The sequence below is a fragment of the Grammomys surdaster genome, unplaced genomic scaffold (assembly GCF_004785775.1).
Source record: "Grammomys surdaster isolate TR1022 unplaced genomic scaffold, NIH_TR_1.0 129, whole genome shotgun sequence".
Classification (NCBI taxonomy): Eukaryota; Metazoa; Chordata; class Mammalia; order Rodentia; family Muridae; genus Grammomys; species Grammomys surdaster.
Genome location: NW_021604587.1, coordinates 15,294,860 through 15,320,609, shown reverse-complemented (window position 1 = coordinate 15,320,609; position 25,750 = coordinate 15,294,860). Strand labels below are relative to the sequence as shown.

Genomic DNA, 25,750 nt, shown 5'->3' with positions numbered 1-25,750 from the left:
TCTCCTCTCTTCTGTCCCTCTCCCCCCCAGGACAGGGTTTCTTTGTATAGTGCTGACTATCCTGGAACTCTCTCTACTATCCAGGCTGGCCTTAAACTCAGAAGTCCATCTGCTTTTTCCATTACCCAGTGGTTTGGGGAGTATATTTCTTAGATGTTTTTATCTTACTTAACTGGTTAAGTCTTATTTGATCTATTTAAAGACTTGCATATCTTCATGTATGTGGCTGCCACATGTGCTATTTATGGAGGGTGGGGAATAAGTCGTGGCACAAGGCTTAGTAACGAGACAGATGCATCATTTGCTGTAAAACATGGCAGTCCTCATTGACATTTGATAATTTAAATTCTAGAATCAAATGGAAATAGTCATTGTACAGTTACTTCTGCCTTACAAATTTGGAAGCTGACCAGAGAAAAGTGATTTTGTCTGTTTTTCTACTGTGCTTGTAGGCATTTGTGGAATAGATGAATTTGATAAAATGGGGAATCAACATCAAGCCTTGTTAGAAGCCATGGAACAGCAGAGTATTAGCCTTGCTAAGGCTGGTGTGGTTTGCAGCCTCCCTGCAAGAACCTCTATTATTGCTGCTGCAAATCCAGTCGGAGGACACTACAATAAAGCCAGAACAGTTTCTGAGAATTTAAAGTAAGTTTCTTCAAGTGTGTGTGCTGTGAGTCAGCAAGGAGAGGAAACTTGAGTGTATCAGTAGATAGCTCAGAGAAGTCAGATGTCTCCAGTAATGTACAGAAATGTGCTTAAATCCTGCAGACAGGGAGGTTGCCCTGATAGTCTACACAGAACTGGCCTAGGTTTTAGATGCAGTTGTCAGTGTTAAGGGAGTGGGAAAGAATCTACACATGCTCAATATGTTGGAAACCACCTTGTGTTACTGTGTGTCTTCTGTTACTCTCGCCACTGTGCTTAGGAAATCCTGATTGTAACTAACAACTCCATAGACATGCTTGTAGAATGTCTAGTGCAACATTGTTTATCCCCATCAAAAACTGGAAATTGTTTAAAACCTTAGTAAGGCTGATTCCAAATACTACTTTTTCTTTCCTGCTTCCTAGGATGGGGAGTGCCCTACTGTCCAGATTCGATTTGGTCTTTATCTTGTTAGATACACCAAATGAACAGCATGACCACTTACTTTCTGAACACGTGATCGCGATAAGAGCAGGGAAGCAGAGGGTGGTTAGCAGTGCCACAGTCGCTCGTGCGCTCAGTCAAGACTCAAATACGTCTGTACTTGAAGTGGTTTCTGAGAAACCATTATCAGAAAGACTAAAGGTATACATGTTTCTTAAATACTTAGTTTCATTCTACTTAAATGTATGTGATGGGGATTGCAAGTATGTCTTAGTGGTATAATGTGTTTATCACATACAGGGCTCACTCTGGATTTAAACCTCAGCATCTACTCCCACCCAATAAAATTCCCCTCCTCCTCATGCCTGGACATTACAGCATTCTTGGAACCATCTAAGGCAGCACTTCTCAACCTGTGGGTCGTGACGCCTTTGGGAGTCACATAGCAGATATCCTGCATTTCAGATATTTGCATTACAGTTCATAACAGTAGCAAAATTAGAGTTATGAAGTAACAACAAAGTAAATTTATGGGGAAGGGGGTCACCACAACATGAGGAACTGTGTTAAAGGGTCATGGCATTAGTAAGGCTGAGCATCACAATCTAACTAAGGTGACTGGAGCTTTAACCATAGTGCGTGGTTTATTTGGAGCAGCTTTAGAACTTTTTTATTGACCTAAACAAGCTAGAAATTTTCAGCCATCTTTTTCATCCTACTCTAGGTGGCTCCTGGAGAAAAGACAGATCCGATTCCACATCAGCTGCTCAGGAAGTACATTGGTTATGCACGGCAGTATGTCCACCCAAGGTTATCCACGGACGCTGCTCAGGCACTTCAGGATTTCTACCTGGAGCTCCGCAAGCAGAGCCAGCGCATGGGCAGCTCACCCATCACCACTCGGCAGCTGGAATCTTTGATTCGTCTGACAGAGGTTTGCATTTTTTGCATTCATGCCTTTTGTGGCTCTAGGAAGAGCCTGATGACGCAAACCTATAAGCTCAGTTACTCAGAAGGCTGACTTTGTATGAGACCTGGCTGGAAGTAAAAAAAGATGTGGTGTAGTTGAGTGGTCTTCAGTGCTCGCTCAGTGTGTCCAAGGCCCTAGGTTCAGTCTCCAGCACTGTGAGAGGTTGAGGGTGTGTGCGTGTGCTGTGCATGTGCGTGTGTTATATTATTTCTCCTTTGATTGGTTTTCTTCACTATCGTCCTTCTACATCAAAAGTGGGTGAATAAAAGATTTTTTTAGAAGATTTTTAGAAGATTTAGTCACTTTTGTAACATATCAAAGCTACAGATTTCTTTCTAGGCAAAGGATCAGTTATACCAAGCAACTTTTTTTTTTTTTTTTTTTAATGACACTGTAGATTTCTAAAGTGTCTGAAAAGTGGTGAGGTTTCTTAGAATCCTGGACTTCCAATATGAGCATGTGGGAATGTGGAGTCTGTCTTGACTGATTATGTGACAGGTCTGTAGGTGTAGGCAGCCTTTCTTAGAGCAGTACTGTGTGTCACTTGCACCATGCTCCAAGTACTGTTGCATGCATCAGATGTTAAGGTTCTTTTGATCCTAAAATATGATTGACTCCTCTGTTATTTTAGTTCAAATAAACTGATTTCCTCATAGTAAAAGACATTAGGAAAACACATTTTCATAATCAAATCTCCCAAAATAAATACTTACCAAAAATATTAGTAGACAAAGGTAAATTTTGGCTATATTTTAAGCTATTTGTACAGTTTTTTAATTTTTAATTTTTTTTTTTTGTTCTTTGAGAACTTCCTGCATGCATATAATGCTTTTTTTTTTGTTTTTTTTTGTTTTTGTTTTTTGGGTTTTTTTTTGGGGGGGGCGGTTTCGAGACAGGGTTTCTCTGTATAGTCCTGGCTGTCCTGGAACTCACTCTGTGGACCAGGCTGGCCTCGAACTCAGAAATCCACCTGCCTCTGCCTCCCAAGTGCTGGGATTAAAGGCTTGCGCCACCACTGCCCGGCGCATACAATGCATTTTAATGATAGTTGGTACCTAGTCCTCCTTATACAAAAATTGATTAAGCTTTGAGATACAAGCATCTACACAAATGGTGAAAGTATTTCTTTTTTTATTTTAAAACAGTTGTTTTCTTTCACAGGCACGAGCAAGGTTAGAATTGAGAGAGGAAGCAACTAAAGAAGACGCTGAAGATATAATTGAAATTATGAAGCATAGGTAAGATTAACACTAATGTTTTTATGTGGGGGTGGGCTGCATCTCCACGTGTGGTCATCAGAGGACAGCTTCTGGAAGGCAGTGCTTCCTTTGCGTGCATCCCAGGGATTGAACTAAAGTCAGTCAGTCTTGGCAAGCAACTTTACTTCCTCAGTCATCTGTCTGCCCCTTACTTAATTTTTTTAGGAGTCTGTTTTTCCCTTTCTCTTTTTCTTTTTCATCTCCCTTCCTAGTCCTCACTCCTTCCTCCCCTCCCCCTCTCCTTTCTCCCTATCTCTCCCCCCCCCATCCTTTCTTCCTTCCATTTGGTGTTTTTGCTAGGTAATATCTGTTTCTTCAAAGGCAGATGTATAGATACAAATTGCTTCATGTCAGAATCAGGGTGCTTTGCTAGTTCCTCTCCGTTCCTGAATATAGTTTATATAGTTGAAGAACAAGGGTTTTACAGTCCAACTTGAGGCTGCCATGACAGGTTTTACCACAGGGCCACAAGGTGGCTCAGTGCAGTAGAAGTACCTGGCATACAAATCGGATGGCTTGATTTCTGGAAACAACGTAAATGTAGAAGGAGAGAAATAACTCCACAAAGTTGTTCTCCGCCTTTCACACTTGTGTTGGGGCATGTGTACACACAGTAATAGCGTTCTCCAGTGCTAGTGTAGCGCATATTAATGGACACTACTGTCTGTGCCAGATTTCACCCTATTAAGGTGAGACTGCATAGATCTCTTCCTCTGGCTCATACCATAAACTGAGATCAAAACAGAAGTTACAAAGACGTTTTAGGGTCCAGCACGCATTGCTGTCCTTCCAATCAGTAGGGGACTGGAGCTGATGATCCTTTGCTCCCAGCATGGAGACTTCACCTCACTTTGCTTATGCTCACTGTGGCTCCTTTCCTCTGCTTATGGGTAGAAGGACACTCTGCTGCCCCCTAAGACTTGAGCAACATCTGTAGCTTGTTTCCTGCTTTTATAGGCAGTCTGTGGAAGGAGAACGTTCTCTTTAATTCAGTATGTCAGCAACAAGGGGAGAGAATAGTTTGATTCCAAGCGGCTAGGATTATCTGGCATTTTCAGAGATGGAGAGCCAGCTAAGCATGTCCCGTTCAGATCTGTTAGAGTTACCATGCTTTCTCAGTCTCTGAGAACGAGGACCTCATCTCCTTTACCAGTGTTGTCAGGGCCCAGAATCATGGCTGGCACATGGTATTAAATGTCCTTCATTACTCAAAAATGTTTGCCGTTTTGCAGTTCCTATCTCTTCTGCTTCGTTGACACCATGGTTAATGTGTTATACCTGTAAAATTACATTTTTAACTGGGAAGCAGAAGCCTGAGCAAGAAAAATCTAAGCCATGACATAGTTCATCTGAGTTAGTGTAGTACATATTTGTACATTTTTTGAAAAGTAAATGTTTTTATTTAGTAAATAGTTTGTTTACTAAATACTGTTTACAAACTTGAAACTATTGTAGAAAGAATAATAGTGCTACCTCCTGAGAATAGGTTGCTGAGCGCTTTTCCACTGCCGGGAAGTATGTCAGATATTTTACAATTCTTTTTTTCAAATGGAAACAAGGTAGCATGGATTAAAATTCCAAATGTAACATTTGGAAGTCATTCATCCTTACGTGCCAATGCTGTCTTCATCTGTAGAACGGAACAATTATAATTCCCCAGGCATAGGGTCTCTGGGAGGATGTGTGGTAAATAAATAGAATCACCATCTGTCAGTAACTCAAAGCATTTCTGGCAATAAAGGAACATTAATTTATTGCTTCATTCAGGTGGATTAAGCCTGAAGGTAGTAAATGTGCACTGAATCAGGAAATGTGTAGACCTCACTGTGCTGTCGTGTGTTCCTGTCTTACTTTATGTTACGCACATTTCTGTCTGTACATTGCTCATCTATTCAAGGAACAGATCAGATCTATCAAGGTCATCCCCAAGGACTCCTTAAGGACGGGGCTAAGATCTGTTAGATCTGTTCACCTCCCTGCACATCCTAGTGGGTGACCAATATATATTTGATAATTCCTGAGTAAACACTTTGCTGTTAAACTGCCTATGGGATTTTATGTCCCACTGTACAGATGGGAATCAGCAGTGGAGCTGGGTTACAGAGCAGTTGATTCCATCGGTAATGGGTGCTGCAGACTCCAGGCAAAACTCACTGTCAATGCCTATTTCTCTTTCTTGGTGTTTCTGTAAAAATAAGAGAGAACAGAAGAGAAGTGGGGGTAGTGTCTGATTGTCACCACTGCAAGTCAGCACGGGCTGAGTTCTTTTCAAGAGTGTTTATTTTTAAGATTTCTTCATGGGTATCGATGTTTTGCCTGCACATATCTCTGTGCATCATGTGCACAGTGCCCTCAAGAGACCAGAATAGAGAATGAATTCCCATGGAGTTGTGGGTGCTCTTAAACCCCTGTCCTCTGCAAGAGCAGTCTGTGATCTAAACCATGGTTTAGCCATTTCTCCAGCCGCACCCCACCCCCGGACTGTTAAACATTTTTTCTTTGCAGATGCTGTGGTCGGAAATAATAACACGCCTATACCTAGGAAAGCCTTTAATAGTGTGTTCACAAAGTTTAGTTTTATAAATGAGAAATGATGGTTTTGGTATTTATAATACTACTTTTAACTCTACACTTTTACATTTCATACTTACAAATTTGTTTTGGTGTTTTGAGATAGGATGCCTTCCTCCATATCCCTAACTGGCCTGGTACCTGTTAGTGTGTTTCAGGCTGTCTTTAAACTCAGGGAGTTCTTATGCTTCGGCTCCTGAGTACTGGGGTTACAGGCATTTACTGCTACTCCTGGCAAAAGTTTGTGGTTGTGGTTTTGTTCTTTTAAAAAATCAGTAATTGTGTCCAAAATACTTTTATGTCAGTCTATATCATATCATAATGAATTTCAAAGTGGCTAGGCCTCACAACCAGTCCCAGACTTCTATTATGAATTGGAAACCCAGCCCAAAAATTTCTGTAGCCCTGCCACATGAGATAATCCTTTCTTCTCCATCTTTAAGCATGCTAGGAACTTACTCTGACGAATTTGGAAACTTGGACTTTGAGCGATCCCAGCATGGCTCTGGAATGAGTAACAGGTCAACAGCAAAAAGATTTATTTCTGCTCTCAACAGCATTGCTGAAAGAACTTATAACAACATATTTCAATTTCATCAACTTCGTCAGATTGCTAAAGAACTAAACATTCAGGTATGATGACTTAAATACTGAGGTTCTTATTACTAGAACAAAACCACTTGTGTTTTTTTGTTGTTGTTGTTGTTTTTCTAGCCATTTTCTCTGTGTTACAGCCCTGGCTGTCCTGAAGCTCTGAAGACCAAGCCAGCCTTGAACTCAGAGATCTGTCTGCCTCTGTCTCTCTGCCTCTCTGCCTCTCTTTTTGCCTCTCTGCCTCTCTCTCTGCTTCTGTCTCTCTCTCTCTCTGCCTCTGCCTCTCTGCCTTTCTTTCTCTGCCTCTCTACCTCTCTGCCTGCCTCTACCCCTATGCGCCTCTGCCTCCTACGTGTTAGGACTAAAGGCAAGCATATCCATGCCCAAGAACAAAATTGCTTTTTAGTTTTAAGATTCTGTGTTACCTCTTCTCAAAGGTTTTGGTGTTTCAGACGAGGGCCTTTTTTAGCAGCACAGAATAGCTCTGTGTATTCTGGAGTGTCCTGTGGCTACTCATTGTGATGGCTCTGAATTCTCATTTGGTGAATCAGCATCATCGCTCTGCTCCTACATTGGAGTTCTAGTGGAAACCAGTGTAATTGCACTTTAATCGTGGCAAGTAGTTTAGCTGTAAGATCATGCAATTTCAAAAGCTAGTCTAAGTTGGGCTTTCAGTTAAGAGCAAGGATTCCTTATTTAATGGGGTACTATACGAAGCACACAGTTTTTGTTTGTTTGTTTGCCTGGGAGCTTGCTGATGAGAGACTGAAGTCATGTTTGGCATAGTACTGAATGCGCTGACTCTCAATGTTTACTTTTAGGTTGCTGATTTTGAAAACTTCATTGGATCACTGAATGACCAGGGTTATCTCTTGAAAAAGGGCCCAAAGATTTACCAACTTCAAACTATGTGAAAGACTTTACCACATCAGGGCTGCCTGTGGTTTAAAATAGTCCAGAATCATCTTCATTACAAAACTGAAAATAAAGGTTCTGAAAAATGACACAATTCCCATAACAGAAAAAAGGTGTATCCATAATTTATCCAGAAATATAAGAATAAACTGTTTCCATTATTTTTCTAGATAACATAAGTATTATTTATGCTTTTGACTTGTCATATTTTTAGTAGTGGCTTTAGTTTTGTGTATGTCTTTTAGTTTTGTAGATGTCTAGCAGGCATTTAGCTAATACATAAACAAATTAGTATGTGTTCAGGTGAAATTTTTCTTAAAACATTAAACTTTGAATCTCATAAATTGTTCAGGTCACAAAAGCTCTTCATTTGTTTTGTTTGTTTGTTTGTTTGTTTTTGTTTGTTTTTTTCAAGACAGGGTTTCTCTGTGTAGTCTTGGCTGTCCTGGAACTCACTTTGTAGACTAGGCTGGCCTCGAACTCAGAAATCTGCCTGCCTCTGCCTCCCAAGTGCTGGGATTAAAGGCGTGCGCCACCACCGCCCGGCTCTTCATTTGTTTTTAACTTTATGGTTATGGGCAGTGGGTCTGACTTGGCTTCTCATTTGAAAGTAGTGGAAATTAATTGACTTAATTAGAAGTCTTTTCTGAAAAGTATTGCTTACAGAGTTGTATGAATGCTGATGATTAAAAGAAAAATCTTCCAGGAGTAGTTCATAAAATAAAACTAGCCTGTGCCATGGTGCTTAGGGCGTTCCTGCCTCTGTGGCTCATAGATGCCATTCCTGTACCTGGAAGAGTCTCTGCAGAAGGTGAAGGGATGGCTCGCCTGCACCAGAGCACAGCAAGAAGCACTCTTCATCAGGCTCCTCATGTTGCCGAGTTCAAAAAAGAAAGCACATACAGAAACATGGGCTTGAAAAGCTGGGTTACACGCTAGGGAGTTTCCTGTGGTCTGCTTCAAGGAGGCAGGACCAATGAAATCAAAATTCACCATATTTTGTGAGTCTTCAAATGGAACTGGACCTCTAGCCAAAGCATTCTTTGTAGACATAGCCAACAAACACTTAAGCATTTAAGAGCCACTGATTGGAAATTAGTAACTTCTAGGAAACCAGGTAGATGACAAACTAAAAGACCAAAATACCCAAAAACTGAGTTGGGGAGAAGGCTCAGCTGGTAAAGTCTGAGGACCTGGACTCAGGTCCTCTAAGAAAGCCATGCTGTGTTTGTAACCCAGTGCTGGATGCGGGTAGGAGAGAGGCTTTCCCTGAAGCTCACTCATTGGCCAGCCTGAACTGGTGAAGCTACTTCATAGATAAAGCCAATCTCCAAAAAATGAGGTGACATCATTCAACATCAGCCTCTGCCTCCAAAACCTACACACATACAGAAAGCAGTGTGCATTGAGTAATAAAACAAAATACTAATATTTTACAATGAATATTTAACTGATAGTAAATCCAAAATGAAAATGAAATGTGGGATAATATGCCATAGAATACCATAAAAATATTAAAGCCTGACTTGAAGGAAGCAAATGGTACCTGTTACTATAAATGTGATCAAAGTCAGTTGGTCAGATTTAGCTGCAAGCAGCTCCATCAGTTGGCCCATCCGTCCCATCAGTTGGTGATGTTCGCTTTGTCCTATCAACTCAGTAGATTTTTGTGAGAGAAAGATGGGCCTCTCAGACCACTGTACTAAAGGCTAAAACTATGCAAAGGGATGTAACCCTAATTTTGAACAGAAACTCACTTTGTTTTGTTTTTGAGATGGTTTTCTCTATGTAGCCTTGGCTGTCCTGGAATTTACAGAGATCTATCTGCCTCTGCCTCCCAAGTGCTGGGATTAAAGGTGTGTACCATCACTGCCTGGATTTTTTCCTCTTCTTTTTCTTTTGCAACGGGATCTCATTATAGAGGCCAGAGTGGTCTTGAACTCACAGAAACCCTCCTGCCTCTGCCTCCAATGTGGTGAAATTAAAGATGTGTACCACCACTGCCTGAATTTTTCTTTTTTCTTCTTTTTCTTTTATACCACTGCCCAAGTTTGTCTTTTCTTTTTTTCTTTGTCTCTTTTTTCCTCTTGCTTTCTTTTTTTTTTTAATTAAAAGAAAAAAGAAAAAAGCTGGGCAGTAGTGGTACACGCCTTTAATCCCAGCACTTGGGAGGCAGAGGCAGGTGGATTTCTGAGTTCAAGGCCAGCCTGGTCTACAGAGTGAGTTCCAGGACAGCCAAGACTACACAGAGAAACTCTGTCTTGAAAAACAAAAAACAAAACAAACAAACAAAAGAATGTTCCTTAAGTCTACAATCGTCAAATGTAATTTGGGTTTTATGAACAACTTTCAGGTGATTGTATGCTATCGCAGACTGGGCTGAAGAATAGTGGAAAGACTGCAAGACCTATACATTGCTGCATGGTATTCTTACACTGGTTTGGTTTTAGCTCAACCTGGGAAGGCCCTGGGTTCAAGTTCAATCCTTTAACAAATGGTAGGAACATTTGTAAGGTTAGGAAGACAGTGGTAGGAACATTTGTAAGGTTAGGAAGACAGTGCACCAGTAATGTGTAATTTATAATAACAGGTGCATTTTTTGAACTGATTTATTACTAGTTTGGACTTCTTAGAATAAGCAAGTTTCTTCTGTACACAGGTTTCTATACCTGTAAAAGTAAAGGCAAAAACAGAAAGTATGTTAGAGTTGTTAAGAAGATAAATAATGGCACTATAATGTATACAGTAAGCACTTTTCCCAAGTAAGCAATTAGTGATTGCTATTATTGACATATCCCTTTGCTGCTTAGGGCCTATTCATATGCATTTAGTGCTCAAAAAGCAGAGCAAGTACTTACTACTTTGATGCCAACACTGATGCTTTAAATCTCCTCCCGTGGTAATACAGAGCCACGCACAGCTGCTGGCCACTTGGCATCAGGCATGGCCTGAGATAACGGCTTCCTGTGGCCACGTGGCACACACTCTTGGTCTTCCCTACCTGTCATTCTTCTTAGCCTGCAGGCACAAGCTACTCTGCCCTCTAGCCATATCTTCTAGCCCGCTGCCCTTAGCTGCACGTGCTTGCCGCTGCCGCCTGAGGGCGCCATTGAGCCGAGCTGCTGGGTGTCGTGAAAACGTCGTGAAAGCGGCCTCCCTTGGCGGTTCAGGCCACCTGTATAAGCGGAAAGTGCCAGAGTGTAGAAATTAGTATGGCGCTATCCGTACGGCCTTGGCACCGCTCGATTTCTATAGAGAAGCTGGCGGCCGGTGCTAGAGGCTTCTGAGTTCTCGACTCTTGAATTCCGTGGAGGCCACAAGGCCATGCTGGCTTGGCGCGTGGCGCGCGGCGCGTGGGGGCCCCTTCGCGTGGCCGTCCGGCCTCCGGGGGCGCGGCTCGGCAGGGGCGGCTCCCACAGGGCGCTGCTGCCGCCCGCGGCCTGCTGCCTGGGCTGCCTGGCCGAGCGCTGGCGGCTGCGTCCGGCTGCGTTCGCCTTGCGGCTGCCTGGTGCCGGCCCGCGGACCCATTGCTCCGGCGCGGGGAAGGCAGCCCCGGAGTCCGCCGCCGGAGGAGGTGCCGCCGCGCAGGCCCCCAGCGCCGGGTGGGTTCCGGCGAGCGCCGCCAGCTCGGTACGTACGAGGGTCGGCGGAGCGCCCGGACGCAGGTGACGGGCTCTGTCGCGACACTCACCCCGTGTTCTGGGAAGTTACGGGCAGCCAGGACGTTCGATCTCGGTGAACTTCAGGGGGCCCCAGCCGGGTACAGTCTCTGGCCAAGTTGGAACCCTCTGTAATCCCCTTCTGTCCACACCCGCTAATGGGAGGTGTGTCTGCACGTTGCATTGGTAAAAACAACTGTCGCTCGTCTAGTTAAAAATCTATTTTTAATGTTTTGAAGTGAATCTTCAGTGTATATAGGTTAAGTTCCGCGGAATCTTAAGAACGACCCTTCTATTCGTTTGTGCAGATTTACATCATCCTTTGGCCTTTGTAAACTTAAATAGTAGCACGAAGGATAATTATTTGGCTTAGGTTGTAATGAAAAGATCTTTCTACTTTGTATTATAGAAAACTTAAGACTATTCTTGACGTAACAGAAGGATTTGTCCACCTTACCTGATAAGATAACTTCCTAAGCAGGTGACACCAGAGCATGAATGTGGCCCAGCTTTTGATGTCATGTTAGCAAGCTCATGCAATTATTACATCTTCAATTGTTAGGTCTTCAGAGGACACTCTGCTGCTCTGCTTTCAGCAGTTACACAGCATGGGCTGAGGTGGCCACACCCCGGCAAGGGGTCACAGCTTCAGGAATAGCTTTAAAACTCTTGGAGCTTGAACGCTGGATGCTTTGAAGTTGCCCTCAACCTGGCTGAAGCCCTTCCCAGCACAGTTGGCCGAGTATGCCACAGGTTATCTGGTTGGGTAATTTGAGATTAAGCTTTGTCGACTTTTACAAATGTAGTAACTAGATATTAATGAACTTTTTGTAGGTTTGTTTTTCGAGACAGCTCTTCTCTGTGTAACAACCCTGGCTGTCCTGGAACTTGATCGGCTGGCCTCGAACTCACAAGAAGTGCTGAGATCAAAGGCCTGCCCCCGGGCTGGTGAACATTTTTTGTAGGGCACAGACGTACTCACTGGCCCAATAGCCTGCTGTAGTTGTGTTGTTACTAAGGGAAGTGATGAGGCTGCTTGCAGCTTTCAATTTAGTCTTGCTCTGTCGGCAGTTAGACTAACTTTGGAGCTCTTCATTCCTAGCTTTTGCTTGCTTGTTTTAGTTTTGAGACGGTTTCTGTGTGTAATCAGGCTGTCCTCTAACTGAGATCCACCTGCCTCTGCATCTTGAGCACCCGAATTAAAGGCATGTGCGACCACAGTGTGACAGTTTTTGCTTTCTAGCACAGCCCTGAGCTAGCTCCCTTTCTCTCTCCCCAGCCTTTGTGAGTTGCTGTAATAGTGGGTCGGTATTTGACTTTGTCCCACACTGTGGTCAATAGCCTTACTCTTTTTCTTACACATACAAAGGTCAGGGCAAATTCCCTGAGCTGTCTCACCAGCTTGACACTTTTTCTAAATTTCAGGAACATTCTAATCTTTGAACCTGGGTATAAATGAGCATGTTTTCATACAACTATACAACGTAGTCCTACTTGAATAGAAAATTCCAGAGTAGAGGGTTGTATTGTTTCTGATTTGGCCATTGTCCCTGTCGAATTTGAAGTTGTATAATTTTCAGTGACAGTATTCTCCACCTGACTCCAACAACCACTGTATTATCCCTCTACACCAATACGCTTTCTATTGGGTTCTCATTATAAAATGCCTTTTCTTACGAGGTAGGTGGGTAGGAGAGTTTTAAAGACAATTTGAGAAGTGAGTATTGCCACTTTTTTCCTTTGGTTCATGCACACATACTTGTTACTGAACAAACATAATGATCTTGGCTTCTTCCCTGGATTGTCTTTTCACTCTCCACGTGTGTTCTGAGAACTGAGGTTGTCAGAGTGGGCAGCAAGAACCCACACCCACTAAGCTCACCATCCTGCTTTTTTTTTTTCCTAAAAAGGTTAAGGTTTAGGCAAGTTGGTTACTGATTTACTGATTTAAAGGGATGTTAAAATGATTCTTTGAAGACAGCGTTCAAGGGGGTGGAATCTTGACCAATGGAGAAAACAGCTCAGGTTCCAGGGACAGACCTTGTCTGTTGTTTCTGTGCCATATGGCACAGGGTGTTTCAGCTTTGGTAGACTGGAGAGTTTAAAAGTTGGAGTGCGTTCGTGAATTTTCTCTTTGGCAGTGTTGTCTTTCAGCCCAGTTGCCAGGAGCCCTTTCGGTAGTGCCAGTGTCTAACAGCTTTGCTCCATATGAAGTGTCAAGGAATCAAAAATCCCAAGTGGGAGCTGTAAATGCTCTCAGGTTTTTACTTGAGGGAGAGGAAGGTGTCTGGACATCTCCATAGCTTCTTTGGAGAGATTTGCAGAACTTCCATTTCCATGTATGTCTGTCTTGGATTTAGCAGCTTTTGATGAGAGAGAGTACCTAGAATTGATAATTTGTTTTTTTTTTTTTCTGACAAAATTCTAATCTATTTGGCTACTTAGAAGATCTTTCAAATCTTTAGCTTTAATGAAGTCATGAGAAGCTAGTTTATATGGTGAGTAAGGCATGTTCATCTTTTATATTAAAAATTTCTCTGGGGCAGTGGTGGTGCATGCCTTTAATCCCAGCACTTGGGAGGCAGAGGCAGGTGGATTTCTGAGTTCGAGGCCAGCCTGGTCCACAGAGTGAGTTCCAGGACAGCCAGGGCTATACAGAGAAACCCTGTCTCGAAAAAACAAAAAACAAAAAAAACAAACAAACAAAAACCAAAAAAAAAATTCTCTATGTATATACTTTGCTTACAAGTCGTATTAAAGTTTATCTTCTTACCTTTCAGTTAATAAAGTATATATTTAAAAGTACGAATTTATAGTATTTTATTCAAATTGTGCTGTGTTTGTCTTTTTCAGTATGAAAATCCATGGACAATCCCAAATTTGTTGTCAATGACGAGAATTGGCCTGGCCCCGGTGTTGGGCTATCTGATTCTTGAAGAAGATTTTAATGTTGCACTAGGTGTTTTTGCTTTAGCCGGGCTAACGGATTTGGTAAGTTATGAATATATTTGCTTTTTGCTCCCTTTCAAATCCCATGCTGTTTGTAACTCCCGTTGTAGCTTAGCCTTAGCTTTTTTCTGGAAGGATGTCCTTAGCATAAGCGTGATCTAGTACTTTGTGTAAGGACTTGTCTTTAGCATCCATATGGAACTGCTTTTATAAGATTTAAGGGAGCGTGTAAACATAGAGAGCCCTAGGAGAAAGTAATCTTTACCCTTGATGGTTAACTTCTTCAAAAGAGAAACTTCCGTAGAAATGCTCAAGGTTGAGTGCTTGCTGTAGAGCAAGTAAAGAGCGAGCAGGCTGGAACGCTTGTGTGCTGTGCAAGAAGTAGCCTGATGTGCACCTGGTGGATGGTCATTACTGTCTCAGGGAACCAGGGTGTGCCCTGCGAGCTGGCCTGCAGCCGCTCACCTCTGACTGCTGTGCAGCGAAGGCCTTGGTTTGGGATGAGACTGGACATGCTTTCTTCTACTTCCTCAGCATGTGCACAAGGAGAGGGGCTCGAGAGTGTGACATCAAGGTAGAATTGGGAAAATAATTTTATGATAAAAGGCTCTGTTACCTTTGCTGACTGACTACCACCATCATATATGGCTGTATTATCATTTACCTTTTCACAAACAATCTGAAGTGATTTATAAAATTGCAAGCCTACAGACACAATTGGGAGAGGTGAAGGGCAGAGGAAAAACTTACGAGATCAGGGCAGTGTGATCATGTGGAAATGGAGACAGTATCTTCTCATACAGGGAGCTCCTGGGTAGGGGACGGTTTATATGTCTTCAACCCTAGTTGGTTGTTGTTTTTTTTTTTTTAACGTTTTTCCTCTGTTTGTTTATTTAATGATACTAGAAAATTCATTTTCCAAAAGTAAAGGTTGTATAGCACTTTAAAACCGTTTGCCCTTCCTTTTGTGGTTCATAGAGACAGTACTTGCCTATAGCAGTAGCATGAGTGGTCAGTGTAGAATTAACTGAAGGTTCTGAAGGTGGACAGAGGTGAGCATCTACATTGTCTTACGGTGTTTCTAAGTGTGCACCAGGTACAGCCTTTCACGTGAGCACCTGTCCTTTCCTGAAAGATGTCAGCTTTCCCTTCTCACCGTCTCTCCCCGCTTCTTCAGGGCCTACTTTCCCACTGAAGCCTGAACTCACCACTCATTATTGGTGTGGGCTGGAAGACTGTCCTAGAATTTTAGACTGGTTGTAAAGTTTTTTGTCTTCAGATATTGGGTTCACTGTTTATATTTGTTAATTTGTGAGGGTTTTGTGGGGTAGGGAATCAACTGCCACATGAAATGGCCTCATCGAATGAGGGAAGAGCCCCATTAACAAGTATGACATGATCTGTATGGAAACCAGAGTTAATTGGCACCACACTGCATACTTTTTCTGTGGAGACTTTGATTCTCTGCACTCACCAGCTTTAAAGAGGGGAATGGCAGGATCTGACTGTGTGGGGATTAGGCTGAGTGCTGATATGTTGATATACCGGACAGATGGATAGGAGTGAAACAGGTTCACCAAGGTACATGGAAGTAACTCTTTCAGGGATGGGAGGCACGAGACAGAACAGTTTCGGGGAAAACACCCAGCTTCTAATGCCTGCTCTAGCTGAGCCAGTAATGTAGAGCGGAGGCCTTCAGAGGGGGAGCTGACAGGATCTAAGTGAGGAGAGTGGTGTGAGGGAGAGGGAGAGGTGGGCAGGAGGAAAGAAACAGAAGCCTGAGGGGGCGGGGTGTTAGGAGAGAGTGGGAAGGGGAGCTTGGGCAGGAGGTGCCCCAGAGATGGTAACCAGCTGTTGTGCTGAGGTCACCTGATAGCACAGGGGTGATCTGCAGGAGAATTTTCTAGAAACATGAGGAAGATTGGCCTAAGCTGATAAGCAAATGAGGGGTGGTAATGACTGGCTCTGCTTTTAAGAAAATTTTGCTTTGTAGGGGAACAGAGAAAGGGCCAAGAAATGGTTGTTTTAGAGATAGGTTTACTGTGTAATATTTTGCATTAGCTGAGTGATAAAAGACCCTGTGGAGCTGGGCAGTGGTTGCGCACGCCTTTAATCCCAGCACTTGGGAGGCAAAGGCAGGTGGATTTCTGAGTTCGAGGCCAGCCTGGTCTACAGAGTGAGTTCCAGGACAGCCAGTGCTACACAGAGAAACCCTGTCTAGAAAAACTAAAACAACAACAACAAAAAAGACCCTGTGGAAGAGGGAAAGGCTGATGGTGCAGAGAAGATGGAAGGACGAGGGTGGGAAACCAACAGGAATCGGCTTCAAGTAGGGAAGACAAGATGGACAGCTGGGCCGGGCATTAGGTGCAACACAGGGGAGGACTGGCTGTCTTTTACTGTTTTCTTCTAGGAGAGAATAGACATGGCCATGGGCTAGAGTGAGAGCAGTTAGTAGGAGTGACGTAGGTCATGGGTGACCTGATAGCTAAGCATGAAAAGATAGATGCTGTCAGTAGATGTAGGGTAGCCAGGAATTGAGTGCCCACAGGTACAGTCATAAGGTTGTGAGGTTGTGTGTTGGTTATGTGCTTTTCTTGAGCAGTGTTTATCCATTTGTGTGCAGGCCTGAAGTGCATGGCAGTGGTGTTGAGGAGGTCTGAGGTGCAGTGAAGGAGTTGTACATGTTTGCAAAGGGACGATGTGAGTTAGGAGAACAGTGGACACAGGAGATGATGGCGAAAAGTGGACTGTGAAGAACAAGCTACAGAAAGCCGGGTCTCGAAGGCCTTAGCTCCCACTGCAGACATTGTGTGTCTAATTCACTTAAGAAAATAGCTGAGCATGGTGCTGCAGGCCTGTAATCCCAACACCAAAGGTGGGCTGATAGTTGCAAGTTTTGGACCAGTGAAGTCTGCATAGTGGGCTCTGGGCTGCAAAGTAAGAGAACCTGTCTCAAAAATCAAAACAGACAGACAAACAAAAAAGCCTAGAGGATTAGGGGAAGGGGGCGAGGAAGAAGAAGAAAGCTGATAGACTGTTCTGATTGTGATTGGGGTAGTTGGTGACTGCCCTTTGTGTGTTAGTGACTTGCTAGGAGACTGAGTAAGTATTAATGTATTTCTTGCTGAAGGTAGCCAAGGCGTGTGTAGGGTGGGTATTACCTGTTTTAAACAGGAGTAAGGCCAGGTACCTGCCTTGCTCAAGGTCAGTGTAAGAAGGGAATGCAAAGCCAGGACTTGAACCAGTTAGTTCTCTCTGCTGTTCTGTTTGTGTTGTTTCGGATGGATTTTCTTTTGCTGTGATAGGCTAGGGATCATCCCAGGCCTAGGCCAGTTTCTAACCTACTCCTGTACGGCTGTCTCCTTGAACTTACTGGAATACTTGCAATGAGGAGGACTTACTGTCTTTTAAAGGTATCATGCCTGATTGTAAACAAGTTAGTTTTTATTGTTTTCATAGAAATTTCAAACATTTGTTGAAGAATAAAGTTAAATAAAGTGAGTACCATACATCAGAGCCTGGGCTAAATAGGACATTTCTGTCTGTGCCATGGAACTAGGTAGCACCTGATTTTGGCTCTTTTGTGGCCCCAATGACCCAAGTCTGGCCCTTTCTCAAACTAAGCTGGAGATTCAGTTTTTATGTTAAAAAACTTGTCAACCAAGTGTGATCTGTGCTTTAAAATATTGTTCTTAATCAAAATAAGTAATTAAAAAAAAGTAATTTGCCAGGCATGATGTTGATGCTTTTAATCCCAGCTCTTGGGAGGCAGAAACAGGAGAATTTCTATGAGTTCAAAGGCCAGCCTGGTCTATGTAGTAGTGAGATCCTCTTTCAAAAAAAGAAAGAAAGGAAGGAAGGCAGGCAAGAAAGAAAAAAGAGAAGAGAAAAAAGCCAGGCAATGGAACACACCTTTAATCCTAGCACTTGGAAGGCAGAGGCAGATTGATCTCTGAGTTCAAGGTCAAACTGTCTATAGAACGAATTCCAGGACAGGCAGGACTACACAGAAAAACCCTCTTAAGAAACAAAATAGGGCTGGAGAGATGGCTCAATGGTTAAGAGCACTGGACTGTTCTTCCAGAGGTCCTGAGTTAATTCCCAGCAACCTTATGGTGGCTCACAACCACCTATAATGAGATCTGGTGCCCTCTTCTGGTGTGTCTGCAGAGAACTACAATGTACTCATATAAAATAAATAGATTTATTTAAAAAAAAAGAAACAAAACAAATCAACAAAAGATAGTTAAGTATTAGCATTTTAACTAGGGTAGGTACAGAAGATTAAGTTTTTCACTCAAATATAGGTAATACAAGCATAATCAGAACATTGAATTAATAGTGATACTAAAATTGTGTGTGTCAGAGAAAGAGAGAAGGGGGGGGAGGAGTGCAGGTCATTAAACCCAAACCCAGAGCCTCACAGAAGCTAGCTAGTCAGCACTCTTCACTGAACTCCAGCCTAATCTTTTGAACACAATAAATTTTAAGGTTGAGAAATAATCTTACAATGAGTTAGATAAGAGAGATGGTTCTGCCAGGACAGCCGACCTGAGATTGAATTTCAGTACCCACATCAGACAGCTGCCAGCTGCCTGTACCTCCAGCCCAGAGGATCTGACAGTCTCCTTTGGCCTCTTTGGACACCACACACACATGGCTTAGACACACACACACTACATTGAAATAAAGAACCCACAGGAGTCAGATACTACAATAAAACAAGGATGTGGAAGCTGAATGTCACAGTTAAAAAGTAGTCCTGAAAGGGGTCCACTTTGGCTCAAAAGAGTAGGCTCCTAGTCCCTCTCGGTCAGTCTGCTTTCTTTGAGTTTTGTTGGGGTTCTTTATTTCTACATCTGTGTTTGGGTTCATCCCACATGGGTATGTTATAAAAATAGTGAGAAATCAGAAGGACACTTTGATGGAGAAAGAACAGTAGTATAAATGTGAAATTCATTTCAGACTAATTGTTTTTTTAAAAACTGAAAGAGAAGAATGTTTGGGGATAAGAAATGAGATTTTACTGATATTTTCTGAAAGTATAGTTGTTTGTCTGGTATCTCTTAAAGTTTCAAATTATCTATTCTGCTTGAATTATGACATTTATTTTTAAAAACGCTTCTATTTTCAGTTGGATGGATTTATTGCTCGAAACTGGGCCAATCAAAAATCAGCTTTGGGAAGTGCTCTTGATCCACTTGCTGATAAAGTTCTTATCAGCATCTTATATATTAGCTTGACCTATGCAGATCTTATTCCAGGTAAGAACACTGTCGTGCGTACCTTAAATAACAAGGAGGAACAATGGTGGTGAGCTTAGGCCTTTTCTTGAAAGAAATGATTTTTCTTCCAAAATATATTTTCAACTTTAAACTGTTTCCTCGATTTTAAATAAGCTGTTTTGCTTATCACAGTCACACTGTTTATTACAGAATTTGTATCCTTGTTATGCTAGATAACTGTGTATAAAATTAATTGAGAAAGCATGGTGAGCAGATTGGAATTCTAGAGGTAGCTAAGTCACAGAACCAGAGCCTGCAGTTCACTCTGATTGCTGGAAGGAACACAAAGATCAGGGCTTCACTGTAGGGGCCTCAATTATCAGTAAATATTTACTACAAAACCTCACTTAAGGGAAACATCGAATAGACTGAATGAGTCTTTACTGCAGTCATGGTATCTATTAGTAATTTTTAAACTCATTAAAATTATTTTATATTTGACTTTCAGTCCCACTCACTTACATGATAATTTCAAGAGATGTAATGTTGATCGCTGCTGTGTTTTACGTCAGATACCGAACTCTGCCAACACCGGTAAGCGTCGGAGCATAGTCCTTTAGCATTACTTCTAGCTTAGTTGTTGAATGCAGTTTCACCGTCGGAGAGTTATTTATGGCAGTTATTTCTTAATTTATTTATCAGGAATTAGAAAAAAACATACCCTGCAATTTGAACATATGAATAGTCATTTTGAAAGCTAGATTTGGGCAGTGGTAGCGCACGCCTTTAATCCCAGCACTTGGGAGGCAGAGGCAGGCGGATTTCTGAGTTCGAGGCCAGCCTGGTCTACAGAGTGAGTTCCAGGATAGCCAGGGCTACACAGAGAAACCCTGTCTCGAAATAAAAACAAAACAAGCTAGATTTGTCAGCTGGGTGTGCTGACACATGCTTTTAACCTCAGCATTCCAGAGGCAGAAGCAGGTGGATCTCTATGAGACTGAGGCTACTCTAGGGCTACAAGGCTACAGTGAGATCCTAATCACAAAGCAAACAAACAAAAGCCTAGTTTCTATTTTAAGTCCAGCTCTCCAGTTGATGGTGTATGAAGCCCAGGGCAGCCAGCAGACTGTTAGAAGTGTTTCCTGCCTCCAAGCTGTCTAATGCTTCACTTATTCACTATGGATGGTGTAGAAGTGTTTTTTAAAATCAATCATAGAAGAATGGAATAGCTTGTTTACATACTGTTCATTGGCTCTGTAAATATTTGAGCACATAAGTATAGCATTACCTTTGGTTCTCAGGAAAAATAGAGATATATTTTATTTATTTTGCTTTTTAACCTGTAAAAGAGAGTAACGTAAGTTTCTTTAGTGACTATGTAAAGCAAACTGTGGGAGTGACTGAATACAATTGTGCAGTACTTGACAAATTTATATTTTGAAGAATCTTATTTTTAGTAGTCTCATTATAACAAAACAAAGTATGTAAATCGTGCTTATTTGACTTAATAAGCAAGATATGTATACATTGGGGCTGGGCATAGGGTAAGCACTAGTAACTTTTGTTAGAAACCTGAATGATAAATTGCAACTTTTTTTTCTTTTGCCAGCGAACACTAGCTAAGTACTTCAATCCTTGCTATGCCACTGCTAGGTTAAAACCAACATTCATCAGCAAGGTAAGATGCTCATAGCAGTCTTTAAAAGATGTCAGTCCTTTATGAACTTTTCTTATAATGAAATGAATATAAGTCAGGAGCAGCTTAGAATGAGAACATTGAGGGCTGGAGAGATGGCTCAGTGGTTAAGAGCACTGACTACACTTCTAGAGGTCCTGAGTTCAAATCCCAGCAACCACATGGTGGCTCACAACCATCTGTAATAAGATCTGATGCCCTCTTCTGGTGTGTCTGAAAACAGCTACAGTGTACTCATATATAAAAAATAAATAAAAACCTTTAAAAAAAAAGAATGAGAACATTGTTAAAAGTTTGTTTATAAGTGTGTACGTGTACACGGGTGGAGGGCAGAGACATCTTGTGGAGGTCAGTTCTCTCCTTCCATCTTGTGGGTCCTGGGAATTGAACTCAGGTTGTTAGGTTTGGCTACACTTGATTGATTGATGAGCTAGCTGTCTTACCAACTTGAGAATGAGATGAATTTAAATGCATTGATTAGAGGGACTAGAAAATGGGTCATATCTGTCTTCTAATTTTTTTAGATTGTTAGTATGTGTAGTTTATCTTTGTTTGTTTGTTGTTTTTTTTTTTGTTGTTGTTGTTTTGTTTTTCAAGACAGGGTTTCTCTTTATAGCCCGGGCTGTCCTGGAACTCACTCTGTAGACCAGGCTGGCCTTGAACTCAGAAATCAGCCTGCCTCTGCCTCCCAAGTGCTGGGATTAAAGGCGTGCGCCACCACTGCCTGGCCAGTTTATCTTTGTTAATGGTTTTAAGAATTATACCTTGAGCCTCGCAGTAATGGGGCACGCCTTTAATCCCAGCACTTGGGAGGCAGAGGCAGGCTGATTTCTGAGTTCAAGGCCAGCCTGGTCTACAGAGTGAGTTCCAGGACAATCAGGGCTACACAGAGAAACACTGTCTCAAAACCCCCCCCCCCAAAAAAAAAAAAAAAAAGAATTATACCTTGAATGAGATCATAGGGCAGTTGAGAAGTGAGATGTGAGTACTCTTTGGTTGAGATGCAAAATTATGAAGAGTTTCTTGTGCTTTTCCTGTCATTCATTTATTCATTTTAATTACAGGTACCTATGTGTAGTATAGTATGGTGTGTGTGTGTGTGTGTGTGTGTAGACTGATGTTGGTGTAATCTTCCTCTCGCTTTCCACAATTATTGGTTGAGGCAGAGTCTTCTAGTTGAATCTTGAGCTTGCCTTAGCTGCAGGGATTTCCTGTCTCTTTACCCTGCTGAGGCATATCTAGCCCCAACCCTTCTATTTTTAAAGAGTGTTAGATGAAAAGGGAACAGACAATTGTTCTCACTAATAACCAGTCTAAGTTGTCTATTGTGTTTTGCTAAGTCTTTCAAGATCATAAATGTACATCAACCTTTGCACAGCAAAGGAATCAATACCTTGATAAGTTCACTGAAGCTATCCTTCCATTCCATTTCTTATAGCAGAGATGTAACAGATTAGGTATCTTTAACACAGAGGGACCATTGTTTTTGTATTATGCTCCCTGGCACAGAATATTAGCACTCTAAGAGGGAGCTTTTGTCTTCATGTGGCTTTGTGTCAAGTGCAGCAGTTTGAATGTAGCACTCTATAGAAAGTCACTTGAAGTGCTGGGACAAATGCACCAGTAAACACTTGTTCTGAAAAACACATTATTTAAGGTCAAGGTGTGATCACTGTCATGCGATAAATAACAGGACCAGGGAGTGTTACACCTTCCTTAACTGCCCCATGCTCAGGTTGTTTCATAGAATGTCTTCTGACTCTTTCTGGTTCTGTTTTGTGCTGTTGAGGGTAAACAGTGTTTATTTCCCTAGAAGATTTCACAGCAATAAATGGGTACGCAGGCAGCAAGTCAAGTGGCCTTGGAAGTCTGGGTTCCAGGTTTTACTCTAGTGCTTACTGTGTCCTTTCACCCAAGGAGAAGCCACTTCATTGTTTCATGTTTACAGAGCTGCATGTGGACAGCTAAGGACAAGGGCAACGAATTGTATAGCATCATTGAATTGCTATGAAATTCAAGGGGTGGTACTTTCTGATAGTTGTCCCTGCCCTCATTATAAATGAAGGGTACCTATGTGGACAGATGGGTCAGTTAGTGACTCTGATCTGGTACTCTCACCCGGGAATGCCAACTTTGATATGGATAATGCCAGTCAATATCCAGAATGCCTAGAGTATATCATGATGAGAATACCTTTGCCTCAAAAGCTTAAAACAGCTTGACACTGTTGATTTCTAATGCCTTTATTTTTAAGGTAAATACAGCAGTCCAGTTAATTTTGGTGGCAGCTTCTTTGGCAGCTCCAGTTTTCAATTATGCTGACAGCATTTATCTTCAGATACTATGGTAAGTTTACTTCAAATTTACATTCAAACTATAAAGTTACTTAATTTACTATGGTAAACTTAGAATTATTCAGAGAATATCAGTACAGTGGCTTGTTGTGATAAGTCTGGAATGACTTTGTTCTTGAAGTGTGTAATGAACATGAGGTAGACAAGCGGTGGCCACCATCTTTCCCTCTCTTCCTGTTCTCCTCCCCACTCTTTTTCCTGACTTTGTTTTGCACCGAGTCCACTCAATGCTACTGAGTGCCTAGGTATACTGGAGCATGGGCACTCAGGAGCCATAGCCCTAAAGAAAGTTTTCTCTCACCCAGAAGCCCTCAGTTTTCAATAGCTCCTCAGAAAGGGGTTGAACTTTGAGTCTCTACAGTATCCATGCCGAGTCTTTAGCTGGTTTGTGCATGCATACAGTCAGCTACTATAATTTCATGTGTGCAGTGTCTTTGTCATGTCCAATAAATACTGTTCTGTGGCAAATACCCACTACCTTTGGCTGTAATAATTTTCCTCTGCTTCTTGCATGTTAATCCCTGAGCCTTGCAGGTAGGGAGTGTGCTAGAACTCTTCTATTTGTACTGTGCATCCCATAGTCTCTCCTAAGCAATAGTTACCCAGCTGTAAACCCTGAGGGCTACAATAGCAAGTGGAAGATTACCCATGTTTGCAGTAGTGGCATAAATATTATGGGAGTAACCAACTACTTCCTTATTGTATTTAAAACCTACTCCACAAAATGGACCTAAAGCCAGGTTCCTTTAACAGGACCCCCAAACCGTTGGCTGGCTAAGGCGTAGGCCTGCTAAATGAACATAGTAATGAGTTGCCTCCCTTAGTTCCTGTCTGTATACCCATATGTTAACTGATGCACTGCTTTTTACAATAGATAGTGATTAACACAACTAACCAACGTACACGGTCATTCTTAGTCCAATTGTAACACAACTAACCAGGGTGCACCTATCAGTCTTGGTCTTACTGTAAGGCATGGAGCACAGAAGTTACAACTGGGAGGGATAAGAAGGATTGCTAATGTGTTAAGAGTTTTGGAGGAAGAGAAAGTAAGAAGAGCGATAACTACAGGAAGGAAGTGTTATTTGAGCCATAGCGATAGGTGAACTGGATGCCAAGCAGACACTGGACAGTAGTATTAAAGACCCAGCCTAGTAGAGGGGTGCAATGGGAGGACACCCAGTGCAAGCACTTTGAATTTTGTTTCAATGTGCTGATTCTTCAGTTGTAAATATCTTGAAATATGTCAAATTCAAACTTTCAAGTCTTCTAAATAGGCTGCCATGTTGACATTTAGCGATATTTGGTAAACATTTAATTATATTTGAAACTCACTTTAGATCCCTGAACAAAGTTGAATTTAAAATGATACAGTCTAAACTTTATTTTCTTACATAAAATAAGGATTTTTTTTCCTTTTTGTATTTTGGGGTATTAATGGAGGATCTTTTTCTCTCAAATAAACTGCATCCAGATATAAACTGATCTCCTGTTTTTTTTGTTTTTTTTGTTTTTGTTTGTTTTTTAAATTTTTTTTAAAGATTTATTTATGTATGAGTATACTGTAGCTGTCTTCAGACACACCAGTAGAGGGCTTCAGATCCCATTACAGATGGTTGTGAACTACCATGTGGTTGCTGGGAGTTGAACACAGGACCTCTGGAAGAGCAGTTAGTGCTCTTAACCGCTGAGCCATCTCTCCAGCCCTGATCTTTTGTTTTTGCTTCAGGGTATTGCATGACTTTAGGTAGACACCAAGCAGTCTTAAGTAGGAACTGTCTAGTTTGAGCCATATCTCTCAATATACATAGTCTTTTTTACAGTTGTCTCCATTCATGTCTCTGTGACTATGTTTTTGTGGGAGAAAAATGAGAACATAAAACACTTAGGGTTGTGTGTGGGAAAGGACAGTTACTAGCACTACTGGTCTTAGGCCTCGGTAACTAGATGGCTTTTATTTGACATCACCAGTTTAAATGAAATCTTAAAGGAAGCTATGAATTTAAATTTTGTAGTTAGACAGTTTCATCACACAGTCCTCTTTTCTTGGCTCATTTTTACATGTGTGCTTCATGAGTTCTGCTGTTGGTGTTTTTGGATTTGACAGCTGACTCCTGTTTCTCTCCTTTCAAGGTGTTGTACAGCATTCACTACAGCCGCGTCAGCATACAGTTATTATCACTATGGTCGGAAAACTGTTCAGGTGATAAAGGGCAAATGAGAGGCACCCAGATCCAGCAGCAAGGAAGCAACTTGTGTCATCGGCAGCAGCGCCAGCGAAAGCTACAGGACTTTCCCGATCTTGGTGGTCAGCTTGCGAAAGGTCTTGTCAGACAAACCATGTCTTCAAAACCGAAGAAATGTACATCAAAAATAAGCTCGATCATGGGCCTATACAGAATTTCCAGTGTATTTTTAAATACAAATAAAACTATAATGTAGAATTTTTAATCTTAGGTTTTT

At 41.9% G+C, this 25,750-nt stretch overlaps 2 protein-coding genes across 2 annotated transcripts in view; both read left to right on the top strand.

Annotated features, from left to right (window-relative positions):
* Mcm8 (minichromosome maintenance 8 homologous recombination repair factor) overlaps positions 1–7,572 on the top strand; it is a 28,204-nt gene extending 20,632 nt beyond the window's left edge. The window contains exons 14-19 of the mRNA XM_028755071.1: positions 453–648; positions 1,074–1,293; positions 1,817–2,026; positions 3,224–3,300; positions 6,336–6,525; positions 7,308–7,572. Coding sequence (XP_028610904.1) covers positions 453–648; positions 1,074–1,293; positions 1,817–2,026; positions 3,224–3,300; positions 6,336–6,525; positions 7,308–7,400 — 986 coding nt within the window. The 3' untranslated portion in view covers positions 7,401–7,572. The remainder of the gene's footprint in view (positions 1–452; positions 649–1,073; positions 1,294–1,816; positions 2,027–3,223; positions 3,301–6,335; positions 6,526–7,307) is intronic.
* Positions 7,573–10,585: 3,013 nt separating this feature from the next.
* Positions 10,586–25,743, top strand: Crls1 (cardiolipin synthase 1). Its single transcript, XM_028754900.1, has 7 exons — positions 10,586–11,031; positions 13,914–14,051; positions 19,147–19,276; positions 19,746–19,831; positions 20,847–20,915; positions 23,188–23,279; positions 25,421–25,743. Exons 1-7 carry the CDS (start codon positions 10,726–10,728, stop codon positions 25,506–25,508), a joined length of 909 nt encoding a protein of 302 aa, XP_028610733.1. The 5' UTR covers positions 10,586–10,725; the 3' UTR covers positions 25,509–25,743.
* Positions 25,744–25,750: the final 7 nt, after the last annotated feature.